The 27,884-nt window shown below is 41.2% G+C and overlaps 1 protein-coding gene across 2 annotated transcripts in view; it reads left to right on the forward strand.

Annotated features, from left to right (window-relative positions):
- The first annotated feature begins 3,649 nt into the window (after positions 1-3,649).
- LOC147049950 (cGMP-dependent protein kinase 1) overlaps positions 3,650-27,884 on the forward strand; it is a 52,020-nt gene continuing 27,785 nt past the window's right edge. The window contains exons 1-2 of one of the 2 annotated variants that reach the window (XM_085922406.1): positions 3,650-3,906; positions 12,930-13,096. In XM_085922406.1, coding sequence (XP_085778532.1) covers positions 3,650-3,906; positions 12,930-13,096 — 424 coding nt within the window. Of the gene's footprint in view, positions 3,907-7,412; positions 7,942-12,929; positions 13,097-27,884 lie in introns of those variants that run through there. The other variant, XM_085922405.1, reaches the window with a different exon arrangement.

The raw sequence follows: 27,884 nt of genomic DNA on the forward strand, positions 1-27,884 counted from the left end.
GTTTTTGGCAGACAGTGGTGAGACGTCGGCTTTCTCTGAGGACTTCTTGATCCCGTCAAAACAGATTTCGAAACCAACCTAATACCAAAAAAACAATTATTATCCAGAGAGAAAGAAAATGTCCGCCGCATTTATGGAGGGAAGGAAGTATCAATATTGTATTTGCTAAGTCAATTTCCCGCGCTAGGCGTCAATCCGTCTCCGGTGCCACGCTGACGATCGATGTGATATTATGTTACGACGTGAGACCCGCTCGTGTCAAATTCCCCGAACTGTAAAGATCTGAAGAGAAAGTTCCCAACAGATGTCTCCCATGTTTCAGTCTCACTTCTCCTGGGATGGCAGGTCCAGACAGGCAACCAGCTGGTGCGGTCTCAGCGGGACCAGCTGGGGACAGTAAAAAAGATGCACCGTATGTATCGGGGGGAAAATAACAAAGTTGGGAAAAACGGAGATTTTACTTGGGTATTTTCGAGGTCAAGGTTTTACAACTGGTTTTGTCCAAGGGACTACTTTGGGAGAATAATATTATGTCTATTTTGGGAATCTCAGCTACATTTTGGAAAGGATTCACAAAATTAGCTGGAAAGTAAATCAAGTTTAGATAATTCATAAAATTTTTTTTTAAATGTTACAATTATTTCCAATTTTGCGGACCACCTGCAATACCGCTACAGACCACTAGAAGGCCGCGAACCATCAGTTGACCATCCCTGTTCTAGGTCACAATTCGGGAAGTATTCAGTTTTGTTTTGTTTTTAGCTTCATTTGACTTCCGGCCCAGAACTTAGCAGAACCTCCTCCACATTTCACAGTAGGGACAGTGTTCTTGGTATGCTTCTTTTTTTTCTTTTTTTCTTTTTTTGCGTCTGTGAACATTGAGTCGATTTGCCATGCCAAGAGGAAGTACATTTTTTTCTCATATCAGTTTTTTTGGCTTGTGCACAAACAAGACAAAAAAAAATTGAAAGATTTTTGGCAAAACGTCTTTATTTTTTTTTAAGGTTGTCTTAATCTGTGAATAAACTAAAGAGTAGCGAGTAAATCAGCATTGTGATTACAAATATAGTCCGTAAAAGTAATTGTCAAAATACATAAAGGCTCACGTAAATTACGGGTAACTGAAAAATCGACTTTACGACATATTTGCACTTTATTACTTCCCACCGCTGCACAGGGCGCAAGTGTTGCCTCAAGAGGTCCAATCCCGGGTGGGGGCCGGGTACTCTGGTTTCACCTACAAAAAAATAGTAAAAGTCTGTTAGAGTCATTTCATTGACCAAAGTCCTCGCCCACTGCTCCTCGGAGATGCATTAAACGCAAGAAGGGCTCATTTCACGTTACGTACGGGGTCTTCGGTTTACGAGGGTCCCCCCGCAATGGACGTTTTCAGGTTCCAAAACGCATTGGAGAATATGAAGAAGGTAAAGGTCTTTTTATTGACTCAACAAATGCAACAGCAGTGTTGTTTTTTATGAATGCTTCTAATATTCCCATGACTCCCCCCCTTCCCCCCTCCCACTTTGCATCTTTACAGGAAAACGATGACTTCATGTCTGCCCTCTGGCCTTCCGTAAGACGATCCCCGCTCGCCTCCGGGTGCGACCTCTGCGCCACCCGCGTGGGCAGCGAGAGTGAAAGAGGTCAACTCCCCTTTCCTATGTTTGCGACCCGTGTGACCCGCTCCAACCGACATTTCTCGCCTCACGCTCTCATGCAAATTGACTCACTTCGATACGGTCGATACGGTCAGTAACACCGCATCAAAGAACGACTCGTCTTTTTGTCCCCGAGCATGAATGGATGGTCATTTCTTGAATAGGATGGTGTCTTCTTATCCCCCGCTCCAATCACCCTCCCCCCCCTCCCCTCCCTCCCTGTGATGGATACACTCAGGGGTCAAGCAAACTGACTCATAATTTACCACCCTCATTAGGAGCACTGACACATGCATAATTCATTGATTACTTATTTGTTTTTGTTTTTTCCCCCCGCTGCTCTGACTCGTCACCGGGAGACGCGCAAAACTTGGACTACGTGATGACTGTCTCGGTTATATTTGTGATGCTCGGAATATGAACGCTGTGTATATAAGTCATTGATAGATTGGCTTGTTGATGTTGGGAAGTTGCCAAACAAGAAATGTTAACGGTTTGATGTATTACTTGGAAGGATCCAAATAGAAGAGGAGGGGTGTAGATAACGACCCTCAGTCAAAATCATAAATAAAAAATTTGGACATGCAACGATTTTGTTTTGCTTTAACCGTCTTGCAGAGGTCCAAACAAAAGATAAGGTGTGTGTGTGTGTGTGTGTGTGTGTGTGTGTGTGTATTGGGGCAAGTGGCAAGCGCCAGGGTGAAACACGATGAATTATTGCAGCTAACAGGAAAATGTGCATTCTATTTTTAGATGCATATTTTTAAACCTGAATCTTAATGAACACCCTCCCCTCCATTTCCACACACTGCACCATCAACCCTCAATAGATTTAGACAGTGGGGAAAAAAAAAAAAGTCACCCAGAAATGACTCTTTCCGGTTATGGAGATTAATCAATGCCAGTGAGACTTGGTTGGTAGCGAACTATAAAGAGTATAATTACTGCTTCTGCTAATCAAGCAGATAAAACTGCACAAATTTCACAAAATGAACTTAACACTGAATCCCAAATAATCAGTGCTTTGACATTATGCCGGATGTACACGACACCACAAGGTTACTTATTATGTCAGAAGGATTTGCACAATAAAATTATCGCCGTTTAGCTAGATTGCATTTTTTTTGTCTGTCTGGACAATGTATTTATTTTGGACATATAGGCCACCGTATCTATATGTATGTATATTAGGGGTATGTCATAAAATTTAATTTGATATGTATCTGGATATTTGTAAATATATTTAATGATTCAAAACGTTTTTGTATTGCATACATATGTATATATAAGAACACAAAAACAATTTGACATTTAAAATATGCACAACTTTGTATTTTTTGTACTTTTTCTATTTATTTTTCCATAGAAGGAGCTAATACGTTTTATTTGTATTTTTTTTTTTTTTCTATTTAAGTCCTGATGAGAGTGCTCAGCGCAGTTCATGTCAGATGATTTTTGTTTGGAACTAGTAAAACCGTGTTTAGAATATCAAACACTTCTTCCCGTGCAAAGCAAACAAAAACGACTCCTAAATGCAGGCCATTGAAGTGCAACACCTTATCTGCGCGTGCGTGTGCTGTTTAAAGAAGCGCAAATATTTGTTTACGTTTTTTTTTTTTTTTTTGCAGCAGCAGGGCGAATGAGGAAGAGGAGGGAGGGAGGAGAGTGGACGAGTGCGTGGCCGCGAGTCCACGAAGAACTGCTGTCATTGGTTTTCTCAATGAGACATCAGCGCCCTCCCTCCCCAAGAAAAGAAGAGAAGACGAGCGAAGAGAAGCTTCGGCGCGGCTAACGTCGCTCCATCCGACCGACCGACCGCTTAACGCCACGCTCATCCCAACAAGTGGAGGTGAGCCGGGGGTTGTTGGGTGGGGGGCGAGGAACCGGGGACGTTCTTTTTTTTTCCCCTTCCCTGGGAGTCGACTTTTTTATTTTTGTGCGGTAGGGGAGGAAGGATCGGGGGGGGGGGAGGACTTGGAACCACCGCCAGTATGAGCGACCTGGACGAGGACTTTGCCAAGATCCTTCTGCTGAAGGAGGAGAGGATCCGCGAGCTGGAGAGGCGTCTTCTGGACCGTGAGGACGAGGTGCAAGAGCTCAAGAGGAAGCTGCACAAGTGCCAGTCGGTGTTACCCAGCGCGCAACTTCTGGGCCCGAGGACCCGGCGCGCTCAGGGCATCTCGGCCGAGCCCCAAACCCACCAGGACGTATCCAGGCACACCTTCCGCAAATACGCCAAAACCGACTGGTAAGCATTCTTTGAACTTTTTCATGAATGGGGGGTGAATGGGTTGATGAGACGGGATGACGCAGCCCCCCTCTGTAAAAGCTCTCCTAATTGATCAGATCCATCACGCGAGGTCCCCTGGGGGGGTCGTCCGGAGGAAGTGTGATGCATTATTGGCTTTTAGTAGCCGAAGTGCATGTCTGAGGATATTTAATACTCCATTAGAAGACGACACGGTGCACCATGCCTGGACCATAAGCTTCCTTCCTGCTGCTTGAGCATTTATTCCATCTTCCTCATATCCAGTTTAAGCTCCGGCTACTCATATGAACTACAAGAACAAATGAGTTATACTAGTAATATGTATATTTTTTCACTTTTAATGCCAGTTTAAGCTCCATCTACTCATATGAACTACAAGAATAAATGAGTTATACTAGTGATAGTTTTAATGACTAGTTTTAATGCCACTTTTGACCTCCCATTATAATAATAATAGGAGTTTGAGCATTTATGTGATATCCTTTCATTTTGAAATCCATGTACACGCTTTGTCGTGACTAGTAAGCACACTAGTAGAGTAACTCTCTTACTAGTACCTTATTTTGTCTCGTCGTCCCATTTTTGGGCTTCACCAGTACGACCGTGGAAAATCGTTTAAGTTTGTCGATATCTTTGATCCGGCTCGTATATGCTTTTTCTTCACCGCTTCCGAGTAGAATGATTTTTTTTTTTTCGGACAGTACCGGTGTCACTTTTTGGCCTATGAAGGTCCGAGCATCAGTAAGACAATTCTGAATTGTAGAGAGTTCTAGTACTGGAATCTTAAGGTGGACATGAAGGATATGGCATAAGCGCTCAAACAGCATTCCATACTGGCTAGACCCCCCGCCCTCCTTTCATGTCGCCTTACGGCTTGTTTGCCCCCCCATGGGTGACTTGACTTGTCACTTATCAGCTACTAAGCATCAGAAATGAGCTTTAAATAGACCAAGTGCAGGATTTGCAGCCCATTAGATGTTTGGACAAATGTTTAGGTACACCGCCCCAATCCAATCTAGTGTGATATTGTGAATTACAACTGCTGTTTTAGAAATTCGTTTTTAAAATCAGTTTATTAGAAAAAAAAGTGTCAAATTTGATCAAAGTACGTTTTAAAAATTGCCCATTTTAGGGGGAGGGGGCATTGGAAGAAGTTAAAATGTAAACATTTACAAAAGACCCAAATCATTTGAGGAAAGTTAGTGAAGTCGTTTTTGTATCATTATGCACACAAATAAAATCAAACAAACAAAAAGAGAATTGTCTAAAACCACATCAGCTTGATAAAGGCCATTAGCTTAATGCTAACACAAGGTGCAAAACGCCATAGACGGGATAACAAAATTAGCATCAATGTTGCAGGAATTCTAAACCTTTCAACAACTTCTATTTCAACAAAAGCCATAACAGCACATGTGGACAATGCAGACAAAACACACAGACATAGAGTATATTCTTTATCATCTGCAAAGAATGACTGTGCCTAGTTGCTACGCCTTTGTTTCGTCATTAAATGTATGCGTAGTATGTCTCTACTGCCCTCCAGTGGTCAAGGCACGCAAACCGGTAGAAGGAGCACAATGTCCATTGAATTAAACTAATCATGTTACAAGATTAGATTAAGCCCATATATATTCATTAAACATGTCAGTGGAATAGTTTGATGAATACCTCAATGAAAAACTAGCAAGGCAGGTGTCCCTAATATTGCGACTGAGCAAAAGCGCCTCCTGCTAACTGGCAAGACAGTAAAGCTGGAACGTGTCAGATGAATGAATTTCAATCGAGACAAAAAGGACGCGCGGGGCAGCTCCTCATTTGCAAACTTTAATTGACGCTTGGACTGCGAGCAGCAGCAAGAAGAAAAAAAAAACCCCAACTCCCTGAAGGCTTGTGCAAGCATAAGAACATGCTGCTCCCAAACCAGGAGCAAATGTTTTTTTTTTGCGAGGCTCGAAAACATTACATGACCCCCCCCCCCCCGTGTAATCCTACATGTCCATATGCCGTGAAGCAGAGACAAGCGGCGGTGACGTAACATGTTTTCTCACTACTGACACCTGTGTCATATACATGTCTGACATTATGCGACCCCTAATCCAAAAATCCGTGGCACCAGCCGTCATCGGATTACTGCGCGGTGGAGCGACGGATCCTGTTTCTATTGATCTGCATAGGAAAAGGGCTGAGCTTGGATGGTTAGGGAGGTGAAATTGAAAGCCCAGAGGTGCTTTGAAGGACAGTGAGTGGGCTTTTTTTCATCATGTGCGTGTGTGTGTGTGTGTGTGTGTGTGTGCAGAGGGTAGTGGGGTCACAGTTTGAGTCCATGGGCACCTGCTGATTTCAACTCGGTTGAATCGTTTTGTTGCAACGTCCAGCTCCGTTTCAAAGTAACTCGTGTTGTGGTTCATGTCGTCATCATAACATAAGGTGTGTGTGTGTGTGTGTGTGTGTGTGTGTGTGTGTGTGTTTAAAATGTTTCTAAGGAGAGAAAGTTTCCACACTTGTGTTGCAAATGAATTCATACTCAAGGAAAAAAAATCGTGCATTCCAGTTGCTCTTGTGCAAATGAGTTTTTTTCTTTTCCTTCTCATTTTCGCTCGGATCAAATCCCTCCCGCTTTTTTTTTTTTTTTTTGCATCTTTTGTGTTTGCTCACACAACCTACTTCCCAAATTGTCCTCCTAAGCCATCACGTGATGTTTGCATGCCATCTCCTTTTGTTGACGCTGGGCTGAGCCTCCACTTTTTTTTTTTTTTTTTTTTTTTAAATCCTTTAATCCAACACTAGAGGGCAGCTGTGCTCTTCATTCTTAATAGATGATCTCGTTTTCGGATACTTTTCGCCCCGCTTTTCCTTTTTTAGCAAGCAAAACAGTTTATCCTCCTGGCTGGCATCTTGTCTCCCATTCTTGCTTGTGTAATTGCCTTTTTTATTTTAAAGCCCTCTAAGTCTCCATCTCGTCTGATTGGCCTTGACAGTTTATTCCTTTCCTAAATTTGCACAGGAGATGACTTTGGAGATGCGCACATGAGGCTCAAGATGAGACCAGGCCATGTTTTCCCGCTGCCTTTGAGCATTGTTGTTGATTTGAATTGAACATTAATTGGGCCTATATAGTGGGACAAGTAACTGTTTTAAAAAAAAAAACTTTCTCGTAAAAATGAAACATTTTCGACATGTGCTTTGGGGATTTTGAAGTGGTCTGATGAGACCAAAGTTGACCATTTTGAAAGAGCAGTCCAAATAATTACATTTCAGGCTTCTGCTTGAAAACAAAAATGGAGCTCTGACATTGTCATTGAAATCATCACCGTTTTAATCTGCATTTATTCACAAAGACAAACCAGTGTTGCACTGCCGCTCAGGTTCCTGTAGGCGCCCTTCTCTTCATGCGGCTTTCATGTGGTCTGCCTGACGTGCGCCGAGGCGGAGGAGGAGGGTGAGAAAGCGAGGAAGAGAGAGAGAGAGAAAGAGAAAGAGAAGGAGCAAACTTTGCGCGGTTGGGACCAAGCCCAGGATGTCAGCCACTGGAACCAGCGCGCCGAGCACCGCGTAAACGGACTTGGAGGGGGGTGTTAAAAAAAAAAAAAAAACCCAAAAGAGGGACGAGAAGCGCAGGTTGTTGATGCCGGATAAAGTTTGCGCGCGGCGTGGCAGAGAAGAGGAGCGAGGACACCCACGCGAGTGGAAACTTGACACCGACATGGGCACGTTGCGCGATCTGCAGTACGCGCTCCAGGAGAAGATCGAGGAGCTGCGCCAGCGCGACGCACTCATCGACGAGCTGGAGCTGGAGCTCGACCAGAAGGATGAGCTGATCCAAAGGCTGCAGAACGAACTGGATAAGTACCGCTCGGTTATTAAACCGGCCACGCAGCAGGTCCAAAAGCAAAGCGAGCTGCACTCGGAGCAACAGCGCACCAAGAGGCAGGCCATCTCAGCTGAGCCCACCGCCTTCGATATCCACGATCTCAGCCACGTCACGCTGCCTTTCTACCCCAAAAGCCCACAGTAGGTGCCCCCCCCCCACGCCCACACCACCCCCGCTACCTGTTGTCTGACTTTGCGCTCGAACGTGCGTCGCGGTGCGTAATGCTGCAGAAGGCGCAGCAGGTGGAGCACCTGTAGGACAAGCATGGTGTTCAAAAATCTTTGATTCCAAAGATTTTACTTGAGAGTAACCTTGTTACCTGGCAATTATATTCCACCCTCACTATAATAAAAGCCTCTAATTCGTCATTAAGTAATTATGGCACAGTTCATTGTTGGATGGTTGTTTCGTTTGTATTGTTAATGGCTTGCTGAGTTAGTTCATTGAGTGCGGTGGTTGTGATGGAATGTCTCCATCTGTATATATATATTTTTTTATATTCCGCTCATATTATTCAGGTGTAAAAGGCACTTAAGCTTGCCAGTCAATTCAAGGGACATTGAGAAAGACTGACAGGGGGAAGTAAACACGGGATTCCTGCTCTAAAGTCAGATCAAAGTACATCAGTGAAGAAAATTAATATTTGTAACTACTGGAAAGGTTGGAAAATAGAAAATGTGCTAAAAAAAAAGGGGGGAAATCCCTCAAAAGAACCCATATATGTTTTTTTTTCCTAGAAAGAAGAAGAAAAACGGATGTTGCACTTTTATAAGAAGACAAAGCACACTTGTTGCATTTTCCTAGAAAGAAGACAAGCTTCGGCTCTTATACTTTGATAAAAAGAGGATAAACCAGAAATGTGGTCCTTTTCTGAAAAAAAAGGAAAAAGACAAACCACGGATGCTTTTCTTTCCTCAAAAGTTGACAAAAACCGTGTTGCACTTTTCTCGAAAAAAAAGTAAAACCATGGAAGTTGCCGTTGGAAGTTGCCGTGTTCTCTTGCATTTTTTTTCCCTCAAGCTGAATTTCAATTTCTTGTCAGTCTCCATCTTGTATGACATTGGTGTAAGAACACGGTCAGGCAGGCAAGTTCAAGGGTCATCAAGACAAAATCGAACCAGGGATCTGTCGATGACAGGTCACATAATTGACCGCTATTGTGTGCCCAACACGTCTATTTTGGTAGCATCGGAAGGTTAAAGGTGAAAAGGGTTCTTACGGGAAGTGGACAAAAGCAGTCTGATTCAGCGCGGGAGAATTTTCCACACGTTGGCAGCAGACTTAGTGGAGAGCTTTTTTTGGGGGGATGGACTGAAGTGTGCCAAAGTGAGCGCGTTTAAACAAACTGCCATGACGTTGACGAAAGGTTCTCGCAGCTAGCGTGAGTGTTTACATTAAGATTTAACTAGCTCTCCTCCTTTAAGACTCCTTCTTTTATGCTAACGCAAAAGATTTTAGTTGTATTTGTTTTGATATATTAGTTGGTTAATTAGTTGTTTATTGGTTACATAATTGCTTGTTAGCATTTTGACGGTTTAGCTAGCTGTGTGTTTGAGTTGCTTACTGGTCCAAATGTTGATTTACTCAGTTAAATTTGTCTTAAGGCTTTCTATTTATAGAAGTGGATTAAAACAGGAAGTCCATGTGTTTATTATATATTTTTTTTCAATATACACTTAGCACGGGAGAGCTTACGCAACCGCTCTCCGCTCTTAGTCCAGCTAGCGCATTGACAGCACGACGGTCGCTAAGAGACACATCCTTGCAGATGTTGGAAAATATATAAATAGATATATTTTTCATATGATTACAAATGTAAAATAGATCTGCCAGGCTTGCTAAAATGGAAAGGTAATATCTCTTGTCAATCAGGTATATTTATTTATTTATCTATTTACATTTTTTGATTCATTTATTAATTCATTCCTTTCTTTACTGCAGCTCACAGGGAAAAAAAAACAAATTACAAAGCATCTGACTGACACTTCAGCACAGAAGAAGACATGGCAGGCAAAAAAAAAAAAAAAAAAAAGCAAAGTTAGCTCTGAGAACGTCATTAAAATTGAAGTTGCTTATTGTTTGGAGCAGCTAAAAGGTCACCACCGAGTCTGCGTTGGAACCGGTTCCCCCTCTCGTTTATCTTTATGCGCTTCATCTGGCTTTAAACTTTCATAAATAAATGCAAGAGTCTGGACGCGGGCTCGGGATGTGAGATAAGAACAACTCGCTCGCATGAAAATTTCATTACAATAATCATTTGTGCACTAAACCTTTTATCGTGTGTGCCTTTACCATTAAGACTCGCTCACTGAGGCTTTTAATGGCGTCCTGATGGCATATTTCTCATCATCATCATAGCACAGACAAATGACTTTTCATCTCTACTTCATTCCAAATCGTTTTGAGGGCTCTGGGCTCTTTGCAAAAGTTGACTTTGAGGAGCTTCTCTTGGTAGCTCTTAAAGGAAAGGAACCATATTTGGAAACTTTAGTGGAAAATGATTGTACAAGGCAGTAGAAGCATGAGATTTTCCCCTATTAAATAAATAAATAAATAAATAAATAAATAGTGATTAAAAATAGTAAAATTCAACTTTTGGGCAGTTTCTGCTTCAATTGAATGGACATAGTGATAGCAGACATAGCTGTAAATGGACGGCTCGGAGGTGTTTGTTTTTCTTGCATAAATGTGCTTTTAGTCCCAAAGTGCTATTCAATTTATCTCGACGCATGTTTTTTCTCTCCCGAGTGTTATTTTCATCAAAACCATCGCCATTGTTGATGTCCTTTGACAATTCCTGTTGCATTTGGCTAAGTGTCCCTGTTTTCCTTTCATTTGGTTCACACCCACTCCATCTTTGTTACAAGAGAGATCTCCAAAATGCAAACGTCCTCTCCCTTAGAGTGGCGCTTTCTTCTTCCGAGCCACCCCCACTTTTAATAAAATAGCATAGTTTGCCCTTTTAAGGAAAGACCCACTTGCTCGGCCCTAAACATTGCCATGCAGTCTGATATATCGCCCTCACGAAAAAGGAGGAAGCTTTTTTTTTTTTTTTTATTGCCGTCTGCTCAGTGTCGCCCCAAGTGGCAAAACATATAAACACGAAGAGGCGACAAACCTCCCGAGTCTGACAAGTGTAATGAGGCGCATTTGCAGAAAATAATAGATTTCCAATATTTTGCCACTTGGTCTTTCCCATTTCGCCTTACATGTTCCCTTTAATAAGCTCTTCAAGATCAAATCCTTTCAACGAGTCCCCGTGCCCCGCTGAGAGAAAGAAAAAAAAAAAAAGGACACTGTAAAACAAAAATAGAAGCGACACCCGCATCTGCTCAAATCTCCGAGCTTCGGTATCGCTCTCGGGAGTCTTAAAACGCCTACCGCAAAGGTATTAGTGAGCATTTAGTGAGCTTTGTAGGTGACAATGTGCCAAACATAATAGATTGATACATCTCGCCTCCGTTTCCCTCGCAAACATGATGCGACGAGACCGCACTTGAGATAAGATCAAGTGAAATGAAATGAGATTACATGAGATGGAACAGAGTTAGAGCCAATGAGACAGAGAATAAGACAAGATTATCGAACAAAAGGGTGAAATGAAATCAGATAAGATACAGGGAGAAGATACTCAACCAGGTGAGTTGCGGAAAGACAAAAAAAGGGCAGATAAAATCAAAGATAACTTTTGTAACACTGGAAGAGTCGAGCTCTGAAAGTTTCGTCAATAACGTGAACCATGTGAGTTGATGAGATTCAATTAGGTCACAAGTAGTGCTTTGTCGCCATCCTGTGCCATTTTGGTGCTTAGAAATGACGTTGAAGTGAGTTGACATTTAGACAAAAGTAGTGCTTTGGGCTCCTTCTAATTAGGGATTTTTGATACCAACTTTTCCCAGACCGATACCAGTATGAGTACACGATTCGTTAATAGTCGACGATACTGATACCAAGTACCGATACCATTAGATACAGTAAAATTTCCCCACCAAAAAAAAAAACCAAAGACCGATAATTTATAATTGAGCATATTCATTTGGCAGATTGGTGCCAAGAAATGATATTGAGCAGCTTCATTTAAACCACCATTTTGATTCCACATTCATTTGCTAAAGTTTAAATCAAGCCAACTTATTTCCAAGTTCTAATACTTTCTCAGGGTTTTTTGAAATTGGTAGTGTGAGAAGGTTTATGGCAGACCGCTACAGGCATTTTATTTTATTTATTATTTTTCCAGCCAAGAAAAACACATATCCATTTTTTGCTGTTGTATTTAGGCGCCTCGGGTGATCCGCGTCCACAATGCTCCGAGAAATTTGCAGCTCCAAAGGCCAATGAGCACAAAGCAAGTCAGAAGCAGGTCATGAATAAATGTATAAAACGGGATGCTTCTTCTCGGAGGCGGACTACTATTTATTTATTTTATTTTTTGTCGTCGGATGAACCACGTTACATATCATTAACTCGGTGGGTCCTGCAGAAACAAAGCCCGACACGCTCTGTGGAATGAGCCAGCGCCTGTGATGACTATTCAGGATGTGGTCAAACTTCTTCTCTTGTTGTTTGGCAAAGATCAAGAGGCTCAAATGAGTCGACGGCGTCTCTTGACGATGACGCATTTTGACTTAAGTAGAATTAATTGTGACGCGCTTGCGGCATGCTCTCGTTTCTTAGATGCGTCGAGGCCAATTTGGCCTTCAGACTTGCCCCCTTGAATGGAAGCAATTAGCTCCAGTTCAATATGTTGCTGTTGAGGTTTTTTTTTTTTTGGTTTTTTTTCTGTATGCTGCATTCAGGAGCCACGCAAGCGTATCGCCTGGAGGATGCCGTTTAGCTTAATGCCGACAAACAACGGCTAACCAATAGCAACAGGTATCTGAACACAAACGGTGGAGCAACATTTATAGACTGAAAACACACAGGCATATTTTGTCTTTTATTATTTCAATTCCATGACTCTTATTAGCGTCGGTCACTATTTGAGGAACTAGAACTAGAAAATATTTCCGTTGACATTTGCACCCCTCGACGCTTGCACTTGATTTGATCCCTTCATGTACCGCCCATGGCGTTTCTAAGTCCGATCGAGTAACGTCACCTTTTGCTTCCTCCCCCTTTTGTCTCCAAGGTCTAAGGATCTGATCAAAGAGGCCATCCTGGACAATGACTTCATGAAGAACCTGGAGCTGTCGCAGATCCAAGAGATTGTAGACTGCATGTACCCGGTGGAGTACGGAAAGGACAGTTGCATCATCAAGGAGGGCGATGTGGGCTCGCTGGTGTACGTCATGGAAGGTACGACGAGTGCATAAAAATTGCAAGTTTTCGTGTTTTTTTTTTTTTTATATTAATAATAATATGAGTGACTGTTCTATGAAAAGTAATTTTTGCTACAGTCAAATATGATCAAGTGCGGCAATAAATTCGGAATCTCCGTCGAGATGAGCGCAAAAAATATACTGCGGCAATGTATGATGTGTCATGTATAATAATTCATGACGGAATCTAAATATAAATCTCGATCCATATAGCGGATAGATCATCATTCAGAGACATCCGATAGCCGAAGCTTTCCTTGCTCCAATTTGACCCGGTTATCATTACATAAATTGACCGGTTTAGCAGCTTTATCTGCTGACCTCAAAGATCTTCCTGGTCTTTGCTCACAAGGTTTGAAGAATGTGTTCGGGAAGCAATAAGATGGCTTCTTGTGAAATGATGTTAAGCCCAAAGGTCAATGACATACTTTGGAGAATGCCGATATTGATCTTTTCATTCCTCCCCGTATTTCCTGGAGGTTCGATTTGTCCTGGTGCTGTTTTGAGCTGATCTATTGGAATATATATATATATTTTTTGATATCAAACTACGTTCCTTGCTTTATTTTCCACATACCTGTCAGGGAGGAACATTGAATGAGCAGACAAGGAGTTTTACGATGACAGCAGGAATGTTAAATGCTGTTTTGGTGAGTCATTGGGGTGAGTTCCGAAACATGACTTGAAAACAGGATTACATTTGAGATATGAATCAGTCCCATCAGATCAAATTAGAACATTTCTATTTGCCTGACTGAGGACTTTTCTTTTAGCATTCAAGCCATAGCAGAGCAGCTCAATATGATTTCATGTTTAATTAGCTGAACTTTTATTTGTCAATGCGGTGCAGTGTTTGGCCTCAAACTCCCACTTTTGGTTTTTATGCTCCGTTGAGGACACCAAGGGCGTTCCTCACTGATTTTGACCCATTCCAAAAATTAATGCTCCTTACAAATGGGGACCCAATTTAAAAGTCATAAACAGACTTTCCAACGGTGTGACGTTCCGCCAAGAAACGTTGTGACAAATAGCCTGCCCAACACAAATTGCCTTCCTTTTTGTCCTTCGTTTAAAAAAAAAACCAAATCCTTTCAACGGGATATTTCGATTTGTATCCTGCCGCAGATAGATTTGGAAAGTCATTGATTGACTTCATGGATCCCTCGTGTGTACTTTGTCATCGCGACACAAGAATGACATCATTGGCTTATCAGCAACACGCAGACGGGGATGGCAGCCATCGAACATATAAAATGCAAAAAAAAGTACTCACCGCTGATGAGACACCCCAAGCAAATCAGGGATTATATCTCGGACTAAATTAACAAACATATTTGCTTATGGCGAGCTTTGTAATGGCTGAAACCATACGCCTGGAGATGTTGAGCTAGAAAACAAAAAATCTGGTGTCTATAGAGGTTTTTTTTTTTTCCCTGTAATGAGGGTTGATTGCGGCGACCAGAAGATAAACATCTTGGAGGTAGTTTTTGTCATTTTTGGGGTCTCCGCTGAGCCAAAGGTGTCACAGATGTGATGAATAGTGACACACACAATGATGAGGGAAAAAAAAGACACATCTGCACAAGACTTAATTGTGGAGGGACTTTGTGAATTCAAATGTATTGGAAATATGTCAACATGGCTGCCATATTGTTTTTTTGTTGGCTCCTATGGGTGAGTTTATGTAAATTTACAGTTTTCAATTGCTTATCTCTTAAGTTTATTCACTTTTATTTTATTTTATTTTATTTATTATTTATTTTATTTATTTGTTTGTGTGTGTGTGTATATATATATATACATATATATATATATATATATATATATATATATATATATATAAAACATGCATCAATGACTTTTTTTTTGTACGCCTGTCCCAGGCCTCTGCCTCATTTGCATAAAAATCGTCAAGCCACGGGGCCAAACACGCTTTTGTTAAAAGGTCTATTTAGTAGCTGCGTGACTTTTCGTTCCACAGCGACTGCTCGGTCGTCCGTCGCACAATGTCGTACATCATTGTCAAAACAAATGAAGTGTCGCTCGCTCGTCTCGATGATCGTTAGTGTTTTGCTAAGGGGCGGTGAGAGGATGTCTGTCAAACGTGGTGTCGTGAGGCAAATTCATTTTCATTTGAAAAAAAATATACCTGCAGTTTTTTGATGTTGGTCTATTTTTTTTTTTTACAGTGTCGTAATTTTTGCTTAGCCATTTTTTTTTTTTTTGCCAGAGAAAGATGAGTGTTTTGTATCAATAAATATATTCCAGTTGGGAAATGAAATGTTTTGAAGTTGGCCATGTGCCTGGAGTGTTCTCGCTCTATTTCAAGACATTTTCGGCGGCGCATCCTGATGAAAAATAGAAGTCTCGTTATACCCGTAGCGGCTAACCTTTTGTAGAATTTCCAACTAAATTCTCCCGAGAAAAGGTTGCGCCTTCTCCGTCACATGCTCCCCCCGTTTGCCCCCGGTAGCTAACATGAATCATCATTGTGAGACATCAGACGAGCCAGAAGGGACGCCGGCTCGCCGCTTTGATGAGGCGCGCCATAATGAACTTTTGTTGTATTATTATTTTATTTTTGCCCACATGGATCCTGTTTGAAAGACAAACGCGTTTCTATGGAGACGAGGGCCATAAACAGCCGGGACAGGTGGCTAATGACGATAAGTAATAGAGTACTGTATTGACAACAAAAACAGCCGGAATGTGCCGCCCGCTTCTCATTAAACGTATCGAAATGGACCCAAAAGCTAAATTACACCTGTACTCGCTTACTGTGTTGCGGCTGACGGAGCAAACAGTCTAATCCAGAGTACTGGGAGAAGAGATTTAGGGATTTGTTTGGATGGCAGAAAAACAATGCAAGACTGGGCTCGAGCCAAACATTTGCAAAAATGAACACGATGGGTTCAATTGCAGCAGCTGGGATTTTTTTTATTTATTTATTTTTTTGCAAAAGACTCGCAGAGAAAAAAAAATGAGCCTAATGAGCTCGCGTGGCAAGTTGAAACTGAGTAAAGGCACAAATTGTAAACACAGACACGTTTGGATGAACCGCTATTAGAACGAGTTACTGTTGCGAAAACTTTGCTTATTGCCTGTTGACGGAAGTTAAAAGTGTCTCGGCGAAAAACTTTTTTTTTTTTTCTTGTGACTGACCTTTGATTTTCAATGCTATTTAAACCCAGTTGCTAACCAAAACAGCAGCACCAAACCATCTAAATATGACTATTCTGAACGTCATTCCTCCACAATTAACAAGTTCCAAAAACTTTCTGCCTCTCACCCAAAGTCATCCGGAATCCTTCACTTTGACTTTAGACGAGCGCTATAGAAAGCAGATAAACGAAATAACCGTGACAATTCGAGGTGATTGACATCTCTTCGACCAAGCTCATCCTTTTGTTCCTCCATCAGGACAAAGAACTGATATACAACTTGTTTCACTTTTAGTGAGTCAACTTTAAAAAAAGTTTCCAAGATATACGGAACAAATACATTCCGCGCACAAAGGTGTCTGCACTCATGCTGTCAATACTGAATGATGCACGTCTGGCTGGTTTTAGGAGCTAGTGTAAGTGAAGAGGCAGAGAAAGGAGTACATTGACAATTTCTATACCGGATTTCCATATTTAAATGATGCTCTGAGAAATTCTTTCTTCAGCTCCTCATCTGTGTTTACCTGCTCAGCACTTGTACGAAGAGCGGAATTTAATGGCTCTTGATACGGCGACACTCAAGCAGCTGGCCCGTCTTTATTACGCGCATCTTTCATTATGTTCAAACAACATCTGGGAATTGAAAAAAAAAAAAAAAAACGCTCCGTCGATATGTCTCATCCGTATAGTTTGTCGCTGGATCATTTTTTTTTGGGCTTCCTCACCGCATCTTATTACATCTGTCACCTTGCACTCAGGCTTAAAAGCAGACGTGGGAATTTACTCCCTTTAATGACTCCCAATCGTAATTTAAAGCGGTTTTGATTCTGGTGTCGTTTTGCTAACATCTCGAGATCATTTTGATGGTTCAAGTCTTAAATTTGACTTGATCTTGAATAGGTCCTCGTTGGATTTAAGTCAGGTGTAATCTGCTCCAAATCTTCTCGATGCAATCAGTCGACTCGCTAGAGTCTAACTGATTGTCACGCGTGTGAAAAGGACACCATTTGTGAAGCTTATTAGGAGGCGCACCTTTGGTTAGCACTACTACCGCCATTTTGCCGTTATTATCAGTCCGTCCACGTGCCGATGATAAGGATCTCCTTCTCCCCCCCCCCTTCGGAATCGTCATCGTGCTGATAAGCAGTATGAAAATAGCAAATGCTTGTGATTGCAGAAAGACTCAAGTTGCTGCACTGTCATGGTTGCCTGGCAACTTCAACGAAGAAGACCTTAAAAGTGTTGTCAATGTTGCCACATTTGGGCGGAAAGCTTCTCAAAGCCAAGTTAGACAGAGACACTTTGCTTTGACGGCCTCAGGGCGAACTACTCGGGATTAAAATGGAAAAAAATGTGTCCTGACGTTATTTGGTGAGTCATTTTTGTCAGGTTCATCACAGTTATAAAAGGCTTAATCGGGATTCCATTGTGGAATTGGTATATAAAGTCACCTGGTTTAATAAAAGAAAAAAAAAATCCATTCAGACTGCTGTGCATGTTCTTTTCGATTGCCGCTAAAAGGGGCGGCACTTCCCGGCAAAGGAAAAATGGTCGTGTGTAAATTAATCAAAAAGTTTGTTATTCAATAAAGCCCACTCCGAATTATACTTCACTTCCAACTCCGCGTGAAGTGAACTGATTGCGTTTTGCGTCTCCGCTTGACCGGCTGTGTTGTTGATGCAATATTGCGCCTTGAAAAATTCATGCACTTTAGCAGCGCTGTTTGAAAACTCACACTCCACACCAACCAACAAAACTGAAGTAGGCCGAATAAGTTGAACACTAAGCTATTACAGTTCAGGCTGTCAATATTGAATATTTTTGGAATTAATTATCCTACCCATCAATTCATCAAAGAATTGGATTTAGAAAATGTCATTAAGTTGTATCCCAAAATTTGCCCCATTTACTATTTACCAATCAATTATTATTGTTTATTTAAAATAAACTAGCTGACGATTAAAATTTGACGAGAAACTGCTTCGGTTGCTGGCTCGGTCGTTGCTTTCCGAAGTAAAAGCAGATGTTTGCAAATGTGTTGTTTTAATCGAACACAACGAGAAAATTAGTCTGTGTTTATAAAGTTCAGCCAATATTTACTGTTGCGTGTCTGATTTTATGGAGTGCAATCCGACGAGACTGTTTTATTGAGTTTATTGCAGTGTAACACAATCTGTTAATATTAAATGTCTACTTTTTTCGGTGCAATAGTTGCTTTGCATATTTGCATATTTCATTCTAAGAAATATCTTTCCCTGGTTTATGTAGGTCACTAAAATTTAACAGCACAAGTCTTGAATGAATCATTCAGGTTTCAATTCACTCATTGAAATAATATTTTTCGCACAAGTAGTAGTTAGAGAGTAGTAATAGTTTAAATGCTAATATTTGAATGCTAAGCTAGCATGCCAAAATTGGACGTGAAGAAGTTGCTTTTTCCTTTTTTGCCCCGTCACGTCCTTGTCACTTGACACCCACACAGACTCTCAAAGCTAATTTGTTTTTTAATTCCAACTTCTGAAACTCCGTGAGGCAGACACATTTCCCTCCATTTCACTCGGCTTGGCATTCTCTCCCCACGTTGACCTCAATCTGTCCTCTTGTCACCGGCGTCCTCCACTCACTCATCGCCTTGTCTTTCTTTTCGTCCTCCGTTCAGCCATCTCGGCTCATTTCCATCTTACTATCCTTCGTCTTTGTTTGTTCCTCATTTTCTCCCGACAGATAAAGGCCGAGGTGGCCTTTGTGTCAGGCGGGATGCCCATTTTTAGCTCCTGAGAGGCCGCCGTGAAAGACGTAATTAGTAATGATACGAAAGCTCTGATACCTTTTGAGACTTCCTCGACTTGAGGCATGATAAATGCTAAGAGCTTTGCTTTTTAACATGCTTAAAAAAGACGTGATACATTTTTTTTTTTTACAAATCTAAAGTTTCTAGATGTCCTCATAGCATATTTATGAAATTTCGGCCAGTTGTTTGAAAGTAAGACTTCTGTTAACCTAGCACTGTATATTAGCGCTAAGCTAGCAAAAATGTTTATCAGCTATACAATGTTGAATTCTGTTTTGATTTATGTGTGAATTTTTGTTATCGTGACGACTCGTCTCTCGCTGTCACTTGGAACTGGTTTGATCTTTTCCAGTGTAGCTGCCAAGTCATGGGCAAAGAACTCAGTGTGAGGACAGTATTATGCAAATGAGCTTCGCTGTTGCGTTAAAATCAAAATTCAGAGCAGCTCGCTCGCAGACACATTTTCAGAAATAGGCAGCTGACGAAAGATTCACCTGCTTTTTAAATTGTACATTTTATGGCTGGGCAGGCACTCAATCAACTATTTATGCAGAGGTAATTAAAAAGTTAATTTTCCATAATACGTCTCCTTTAGATAAATAATACGTTGTCCCCTTCAATTAAGACAAACGTTTACGCTTGTCGAGTTGCAAAACAAAGACAAAAAAAAATGCACTCGAAAGTTGATGGGAAAATGTTTGCTCCGAGGGATTTTCCATCTGGATAAATCAAAGGAATCAAGAGTGACTTTGACATACTGTATTGCTTTCTTTTCAATTTCTCTCCCTTCACACTTCTTGTTGAGTTCAGTTAAAGCTTTTCTGTTAGACTTCTTTGTTTTGAACTTAGATTACCTTCAGCAAGCACCTTCAGACCCCGCTATATTGCAGCAATATATATGTATGTATTTCCATCCCGTTTTTGATTGCGCGTGAATCTCTAGGTAGGAACGTGTCTGTGTTTATTCTACAGAAACATAACTGTAAGATTCTGAAATGAAACCCGGTCTTCTCGGCAATTCCTGGGTGCTGCGGCGACTAGCAAAAATCCAAATTGACACCTCCCGTGAAAGGTTTATAATTGCCTGTAGATGCCACAAGATGTCAGCAAAGAGCTGCTTTTTAAATAAATCAACGCGACTCGACTTTTCAATCGGTTTGGTGTAAAGAAGCTCCTCCCTCACGTCAACATAGTTCTTTGTTACTGCATAAGAAATAGCCTGCGGGAGGTGTTTAAAAACGTAACAATGGCTTCTTCCACAAAGGTTTTCTGTACTTTTATTGAATTATTGAAGCGACTGACATCTTTTGTCTTCATCATTTGAGCTCATCTGACATGTGGGCCAATACTTCGAGTAATCCAGTAAACATCAATATTTGAATCGTGACACTTACGAGAGCCAACTGGCAGTCTGCGCCACTTGGCCTGCTTTCACCTTTTTGCATCATTCATTGGAGCCGGGGGGTTTCTCAAAATGACTTCCAATCCTATCAAAAAAATGGCCACAATCTGAAGCTCACTGTTTGGAGACCTTCTCTCTATTTCCGTTGAAATAATACATCTGAACACGTGTAGCATCGCTACTCTGCCCTTCATCAGCTTCACATGGCGGCGACAACGTGTCGGCAAGCTGATTGATTGTCGGGTCAAGAGTGCAAGCAACAACAGCAACAAGAAAAATCCTGTCATATCCACCAAACGTAATTAGCGGTTAAGAGACGGCCGCGCTGTTTCTTTCACGCCGACCGGACTCAATTAGACGACACCGGGATGCAGATGAATAGCGTGCCTAGCGTGCCGCTATCCCCGGCCTCTTTCATTTCCGCAGCCGGCTTTTCATCGGGGCTAAGCAGCTGCGCCGGCCCGGATGCGAAGCTCCAGAATGACATTGAAGGAGCAGGCCGAGCATTTCCCGCTTTTCACAGTCGCGTTTGCGTCGTTCCAGGGTTTCTTACGAGCGTCGCGAGGCGGGAGTTTGATAACGGAGCCTTTCCTGTACGAGGAAACGCTGAAGCTCATTTTTGTCCAATTTGGGCATTTAGTTCAAGGCTATTTAGCTTTATGGCTTCTCTCTGCTTCAAAAGTTAGCTTTGACAAGAAAACGAGCGCGTTAGGACGTACATATTAATGAAACTAATTTCGTAGGGCCGTAATGGCCCTCGTCAACTGCTAGCGCGGCATAACAAAGCGCGGCGCTTTTGTTAGCATCACGAGACATCCAAACAAAGATTGTGTCAAACAATTATATATTGTAAAACAGTTAACTGCTCTGGCTTTTACTCATAAATCTATTGTTATAAGGATTAAGGGACCACTTTATTCATTTTTTTTATTAAAATTAATTGAACTTTTGGCTTTAACAGATCAATTTTAGTCTGAGCTTAATCATGACACCAAATTGAAAATGTATGTCATGGTATTCTCAGATTTTGTTTTTGTTCTGTACGACCTTTGCTCGTGTTGTATTTATTGTCGTCTCCCTCCATCTCTGCATCGTCCTCCTGCCGATATTCCCTCCGCCTACTTCAAGTGAGAAGCAACAACTCGAAGAATTCTTTTCATTTCCTCTCAGCTCATTAATATCACATAAGTCTCCACTTTAATGTTTTATTATTTTTGTTCACTTTAGGCTTCGGTTTGTATCCAACCCATAATTCTCGATACATCACTTTGATCAGATGGAATTACACTGTAAAAACTCAAGACGTGTCGTAAATTAGCCTCAAAAGTTTCGCCTCCTTGATAAGAATACGATTTCGCCGAAGTCGCTATAAATATCTTGGTGTCTGTCGGTTTGGTTTTAGAAAGGATCTGATGGTTCTTTACGGTGTTGTTTCTTGGGTCTGTTTGCTGTTTCTTAAGGCAATCTGTCGCAACATCTTGTTGTCACGGCAACCCCGGACGATAGTTTATCAGTTGACTAGTTGTATTAGCGTCAGTGTCTGTGCTGCTTTTACTGTTATTTGTTTTTACTATGTGGATTTTATTCTTTGGCGATAAGGGAAAGTCATTTTCTGAAATTTTTTTGTAGTTGTTGATATCAATCAACTCTTGTTTCCATGCCGGTAGGTCAGCTGCCCTGCCACAGATTTGGTCCTTACTTTTTTGTAAAGCTTAAAAACAAAAAAATCCATCCTGTGATTATCCAGAATAGGGATACTGTTTTCAATAAGTGCTCACTTTAGTGCGTGTGACTAAAACAGCAATTTCATCTTTCATCTATCAAAGAAAGCAGATGGCGATTTCTCGAAAGCCTTTCCAGGCTCTCTGTTGAATAGCTCCGGCGTCTGACCAAAAGAGATTGCAATGCTTGCCTTTTACCTCTTTTCGGCAAACTGTCACAAAGAAGGCGATTTAGTGTTTCTCTGAGCTCATGAGGTGCATTGTACGTCCTCGTATGTATAGGAGGCCAACCACCACCCACGGGCCCATTCATCAATGGGACAAGGAGAATGTTCGGGATAGGATTGGCCAATCCGCGTGGCGACGGAAGACCCAGGAGGATGACGTGTCATTACACTTCATTATCCTCGGTGGGATTTTCATTCCCCAGCATCCTGTTTCTTGATGTTCACGACCCCCCCCCCCCCCCTCCTCCCATAGCAAAACACCAGTGGAAGAGGGAGTAAATTTTGACCCTTCAATGTGCAACAACCTCAGTGTGAATGACTCCCGAATGAATTTGATGTGCTTTTCTCACAGATTATTTTACCGGTCAACCCTTGAGGAAACGATAAAGGAGCTAAAGTGGGGTGGAAATTAAATTCTGTTAAGATGTGCTATGAGATGGTGGCAGCTTGTCGTTTCTCACAGCCAATTGTCTGTCTATCCATTTTCTATTGAACTTGTCCGATTGCAATAATACCGTATAAATAAAAACATTTTTACAAGCCTATGAGGTAGCAAAGTAAAGGTGTGTTAAACAAGGACAAACAAATAAATCTAAATATTGAAATAAAAATTAGCTTCGAACAAAATACCAAACAACTGAAAGAAAAACTTAAATTATTTTGACCTATAATTCTGCTTAACTGCTTTACAAAGTTACATTTTAACTAGCATGGGAGTGAATGAGTTACTGATAATGACAATAAACCATTTTTTTTTTTTTAAACCTTTAAATGGCAACTCTTTTAATCGAAACTTGCCCCGTACAATCAAAAACACCATCATGTCTTTGAGAACCCTCCAAATAATTCCGCTCAGAAAGAGCAAGCAGTCACTCCTCTTGCTTATACTGCTCGATATTTTTAGCACCGCTGAGAGAGATAAAGTCAACCCAAACGACAGCGGCTTTCTGGAAGGCCTCCAGAATCCCATGTGATCTCGAGGCAAGATCGGTTGGGGTTGGGAGGGAGGGGGGGGGGGCATTTAGTTCCAGAGGTGCGTCCCAATGTCCCGCTGTGTGCGTGCACTCAAATGATCCTCCAAAGACAAAAGCTCCTCACATCCTCAGGGCGGGGCTAAAAGATGGCATGCTGAGACACATCCAGCGTGGGAAGATAAAAAAAAAAAAATCATCTAATGACATTTATTATACATGCATGCAGAATTTTCTGCATTTTTTAATTCCAAGACTCATTCCATATTTGACTTTGGGCCACACGTCCACAGCTGTGGGGTTACTCGCTCCTCAGATCCGCCGGCCAGTACGGGCGGCGTGTTTATTTGCCTGTGGTGCTATTTGCATCCGATTTGAATAACTCTTTCCGACCAGAGGTGAGCTGGAAACTTCTGCACCCATCGTTGTCATAAAGCAAGCCTTATGAGATGAAAAAAAAACTGAAATTAGAGCCAAACCTGCTTGCATTTAATGAACTCATCTTTTCAGAGAGCCGCATTCATCAAATTCAATGCGGTTATTCACTGAAAGCATTCCTGCGAGGTCCAAAACTGGCAAAGACGTCTGACTTCAATAATTAATGACACGCTTCATCCACAGGAAATTAATCGTTTTGTGCATGAGGAACCTGAAAATACCTCTCGCGTTTATCCTCGCGTGGATCCAAAGTCAAGTCCGCCTTGTCGTTACATCCTTGCTCGCTTGTGTCGTGTCCTTTTCAAAAGGTCGTGCAATTACCCGACGACGTCGGGGATCCATTCTCGTTAAAGGAAACGGTGACAAATGTTTTGTCTTCATGTGTGTTCAACACCCTCCTCAAATGTTTACCTGAAACTAACATGAGAATAGCAGCCCTATTAAACCACTTTCCCAGTGAATTGTCAGAGTCGTAAAGGGAGGATGGGAATTCACCCGCCCGCTTTTATTAAGACAAAAATCGTTATTCAAGACGTGTACACGGTGTAAACCGGCGACAAAACAAAATGGTGGAAGCTACAATTCAAACTAAGGATGACAACGTTGAATATTTTTAGAAACAATTCTATCGATTATTCCGTCGATTCATCGAAATGACAGAAATCAAGGAAATTTGGAATGTTTAATAATTTACTTGATTATTAAAATTGTTGTCGATTAATAATCGATTAGTTGCCGATTCATTGATTAATTTTGACACTAGACACTAAAAAATAGCATAGTGTATTATTTTGTGCACGCTCGACTCTTCTCCGGCGTGTAGAAGGATCTGTAGTCGGTTCACAACCTTGTGGTTGTCATGGCGACGAAAGCCACGTTTGGTATGTGGGACGCAGTTTACAGTTGCTCTCTTGTACGAGACACAGCCACCCACTTAAAACGGGCTCATTTGAAAAAGATCAGAAAATAATTGTCTCGTTTAAAAATCTGAAAACTTGCTAAATGTCATCCTTAAAAGCACAGTGTCAAGGCTACAAAAGCAGCTCAATTATTTTGTGTCTTTTTGGGAGTAGACAAAAAAAATCGGTTGAAAGTAGCGATGGAATATTTTTAGTTTTATTTTCACTCCATTAAAGCATCAACTGGTTTGCTCCTTAGTCAATTTCTTGAGTCGTGAATCTCCCAAGAATGCAGACGAATCGATAGGATGGCGTCAAATCAATCCTTGTCAAATAACGGCAACGCTTGAAGGCCGGCGTTTTGAATATGTCGTTTAAATCGGCAAGAGCGTGTTTACATCGTCCGGGCCTTGACCTTGTTCTGCCCCCGAGGATGAATACATCAGAATAGTAAAGCCAATAGGGCGCAAAGCAGCAGCTCAAGTTTGTTGTTTCCCTGCGGACATATCTTTGAGAGCCACATTAAACTCATCTTGATCTTTAAAGTCCCAGATCTTGAGAAGCATATCAATCTTTTTTCCCCTCTGAGACAAACGCATCAAGGTTCTCACAACATCCATCATTTCAACTTGGCAGATCAAAGGTCTGATGGATGAGAAATGATCTCAATGGTTTTTTTTTTTTTGGTTTTTTTTTGCCCTTTGCTGTGTCATGAGTCGGTTTACTTTTTGGATTTCAGATTCTGAAATCCTGAATCCCTTTTTGGGATTTTTTAAGTTTTCTTCAAGAGCAAACCAAAGATTTGTACCAATAACTTGGGCTCATTTAGCGAAGCATTTTTCGTTTTAACAGAGCTCTTATTTTATTTTCCTTGCCCGTTTCCATTCAATTGAAGCGTGAAAGCTAATTTTCCAATTTCTATTCATCACATGACCAACCACTTGGCCATCCCTTTGGGCATAAACAGTTGAGTCTATCATATGCTTAAAGCTCAATCGATTCTCAAAGGCAGACCTCTCCAAATTAAACTGCTCAATGTTTTTTTTTTAATTCTTTTCTAGGAAATAACGTCGTGTGTGTGTCTGCTCTCAATACCTCCCGCCCTGAAAGAAATAATGACGTGTGAAGTCATCTATATAATGCTTGACTAAAACGTGTCAAGAGGGAGCCCAAAGCGGATTACAAACCATCGCTTTCATAATTGTGGACGTGACGCAAATGTGTCTGCAAGGTTACCCGTAAAAGTAACTTGGTTACTTTATAGATCACTTGATATTAAAAGTCAGTTGCTGATTACTTTGTTCTGTTCTAATTGAGATGACTAATGACATAAAAATACTTTATTGGAGGTGCATTTTAAACAGTAATGTTTCAGAATAGTTTTTATTAAAAAAAATCAATAAGAAATACACATTTTTTTACTTTTGAAAACATAAATAGGTTTTATGTATATACTATGAAATCTTTTTATTTTGTCCCGACATATTTAAATGTCGATTCCGCATACGTGACCTCATCCAAGTCGGTGAAAAGTAACTTTAATTATTATATTACTATTATATTAGTTACCGTTACATTCTCGCTGTGAATTACTAATGCTCAAAATGGCAGCCGTTATTAAGTCAAGTGTTCACAAAATGAAAATCAGTCAGACTCAACGTGAGTGTAATAAAAATACATTCGATTGCCTGTTGTTTTGATGGTTTCATATTAAAAATCCTTCTGTGAATTATAAAAATATTTACAAGAATAGAGCCCAAGGCCATTTTCATAGCCTAGAAACCCGCTGCTGCATGAGCGGAAAAGTGTTATTTTTCCTCTATGACTTAGACACAAAATAGAAGACAAATGACGGCAATCAAAACAGCAGGGCGCTCGACCAAAATATCATTCAAAGAAGTAACGACTGTCTCTCTCTCTCTCTCTCTCATGTACTGCGCCATGAAACGATACACACGAAGACATGGAAAATTCTTTTCTGCTTCAGGTTTTCTAACAAGAACAAACAATCAAAATCCCGCAGAGCTTCCCTGGAACTCTTTTCTTATGAGTATACATTTTGTGAATCATTGCAGTCATTTCAAATCCCGCCGCTACGCTGCGTTTCTACGAAAGCGTGTCCTTCTCTTTGAGTCTTGTCTGAAGGCAGAAGAGGAAAAATTGTGCGGATCAAGTGTTTCTGCATGAACTTTTAACGTGGAGGCCCGGTGGTAATTGAAGTATATTACTTTAATGAGCGTTTGCTCGCTGATGACTGTCAAGAGATGAGGTGCTTGAAGAAGAGTACTCAGCGTAAACTCAAGCGAGTGGTAATATTATCTTATTGAGGCTTCTTAGATTTACTGACTAAGCGAAAGTCGCAAAATAAACAACAACCAGTAATTAGCGTCAAGCTACAAAATAAACATGATCTTTGACTCCAGTCATTTTCCCAAATATGACATCAAAGTTCAAAAATGTTAGCCGTGTTCTCTATTTGACATCGAAAAATGTTTCCTCGAGGATTGATGGCTGAAGAATTCGAAACTTTTCCACAGCGAAATAAAAGCTTGTAGATTTACCCGCCTTTAAAACAGAAGCCAACAAAGAAAGGAAAGTCAGAATATTGACATAACTGTGCCACACTATTCAACAAGTAGATAATGTGAAGAAAAATCTTGTCGGACAAAGATAATTGCTGTCAACGGGGGCGAAGTAGTGAGTGGTGAGTGTGAAATTTCACACCCCTAGCCTGGCATTTTAGCATTCCTTTTCTTTACGGACATTGTTCTGGCTCCCATCGAGGGTAAGCTAGCAGAATGCTAACGCTTTACGGAACGGATATACCGAGACACTGCTGTGTTGTTTTGGAAAATATATTTCAGTAGGATACAAGTCGATTGCTAATATACTTCGAAACTATTACTTCTGACAGTGTCCTTTAACGACTATGAAGCAATATGGCGTCTGTCGCAGTGATAAAGCTGCCATCTTTTTAACTTGCTAGTAGCTTAGCGGCAACACCCACTAGAAGTTCCACACCACAAAATAATCTTTTTCAAGCTCACTGAGCCAAGAACCTTCTGGCTGGGTGCTCTCAAAAATGAAGTACAAGCCTTCACACAGCGATCGTTCGTATACACACACACACACACACACACACACACACACACACA

The sequence above is a fragment of the Syngnathus leptorhynchus genome, chromosome 10 (assembly GCF_054491065.1).
Source record: "Syngnathus leptorhynchus isolate UIUO chromosome 10, UIUO_Slep, whole genome shotgun sequence".
NCBI lineage: Eukaryota > Metazoa > Chordata > Actinopteri > Syngnathiformes > Syngnathidae > Syngnathus > Syngnathus leptorhynchus.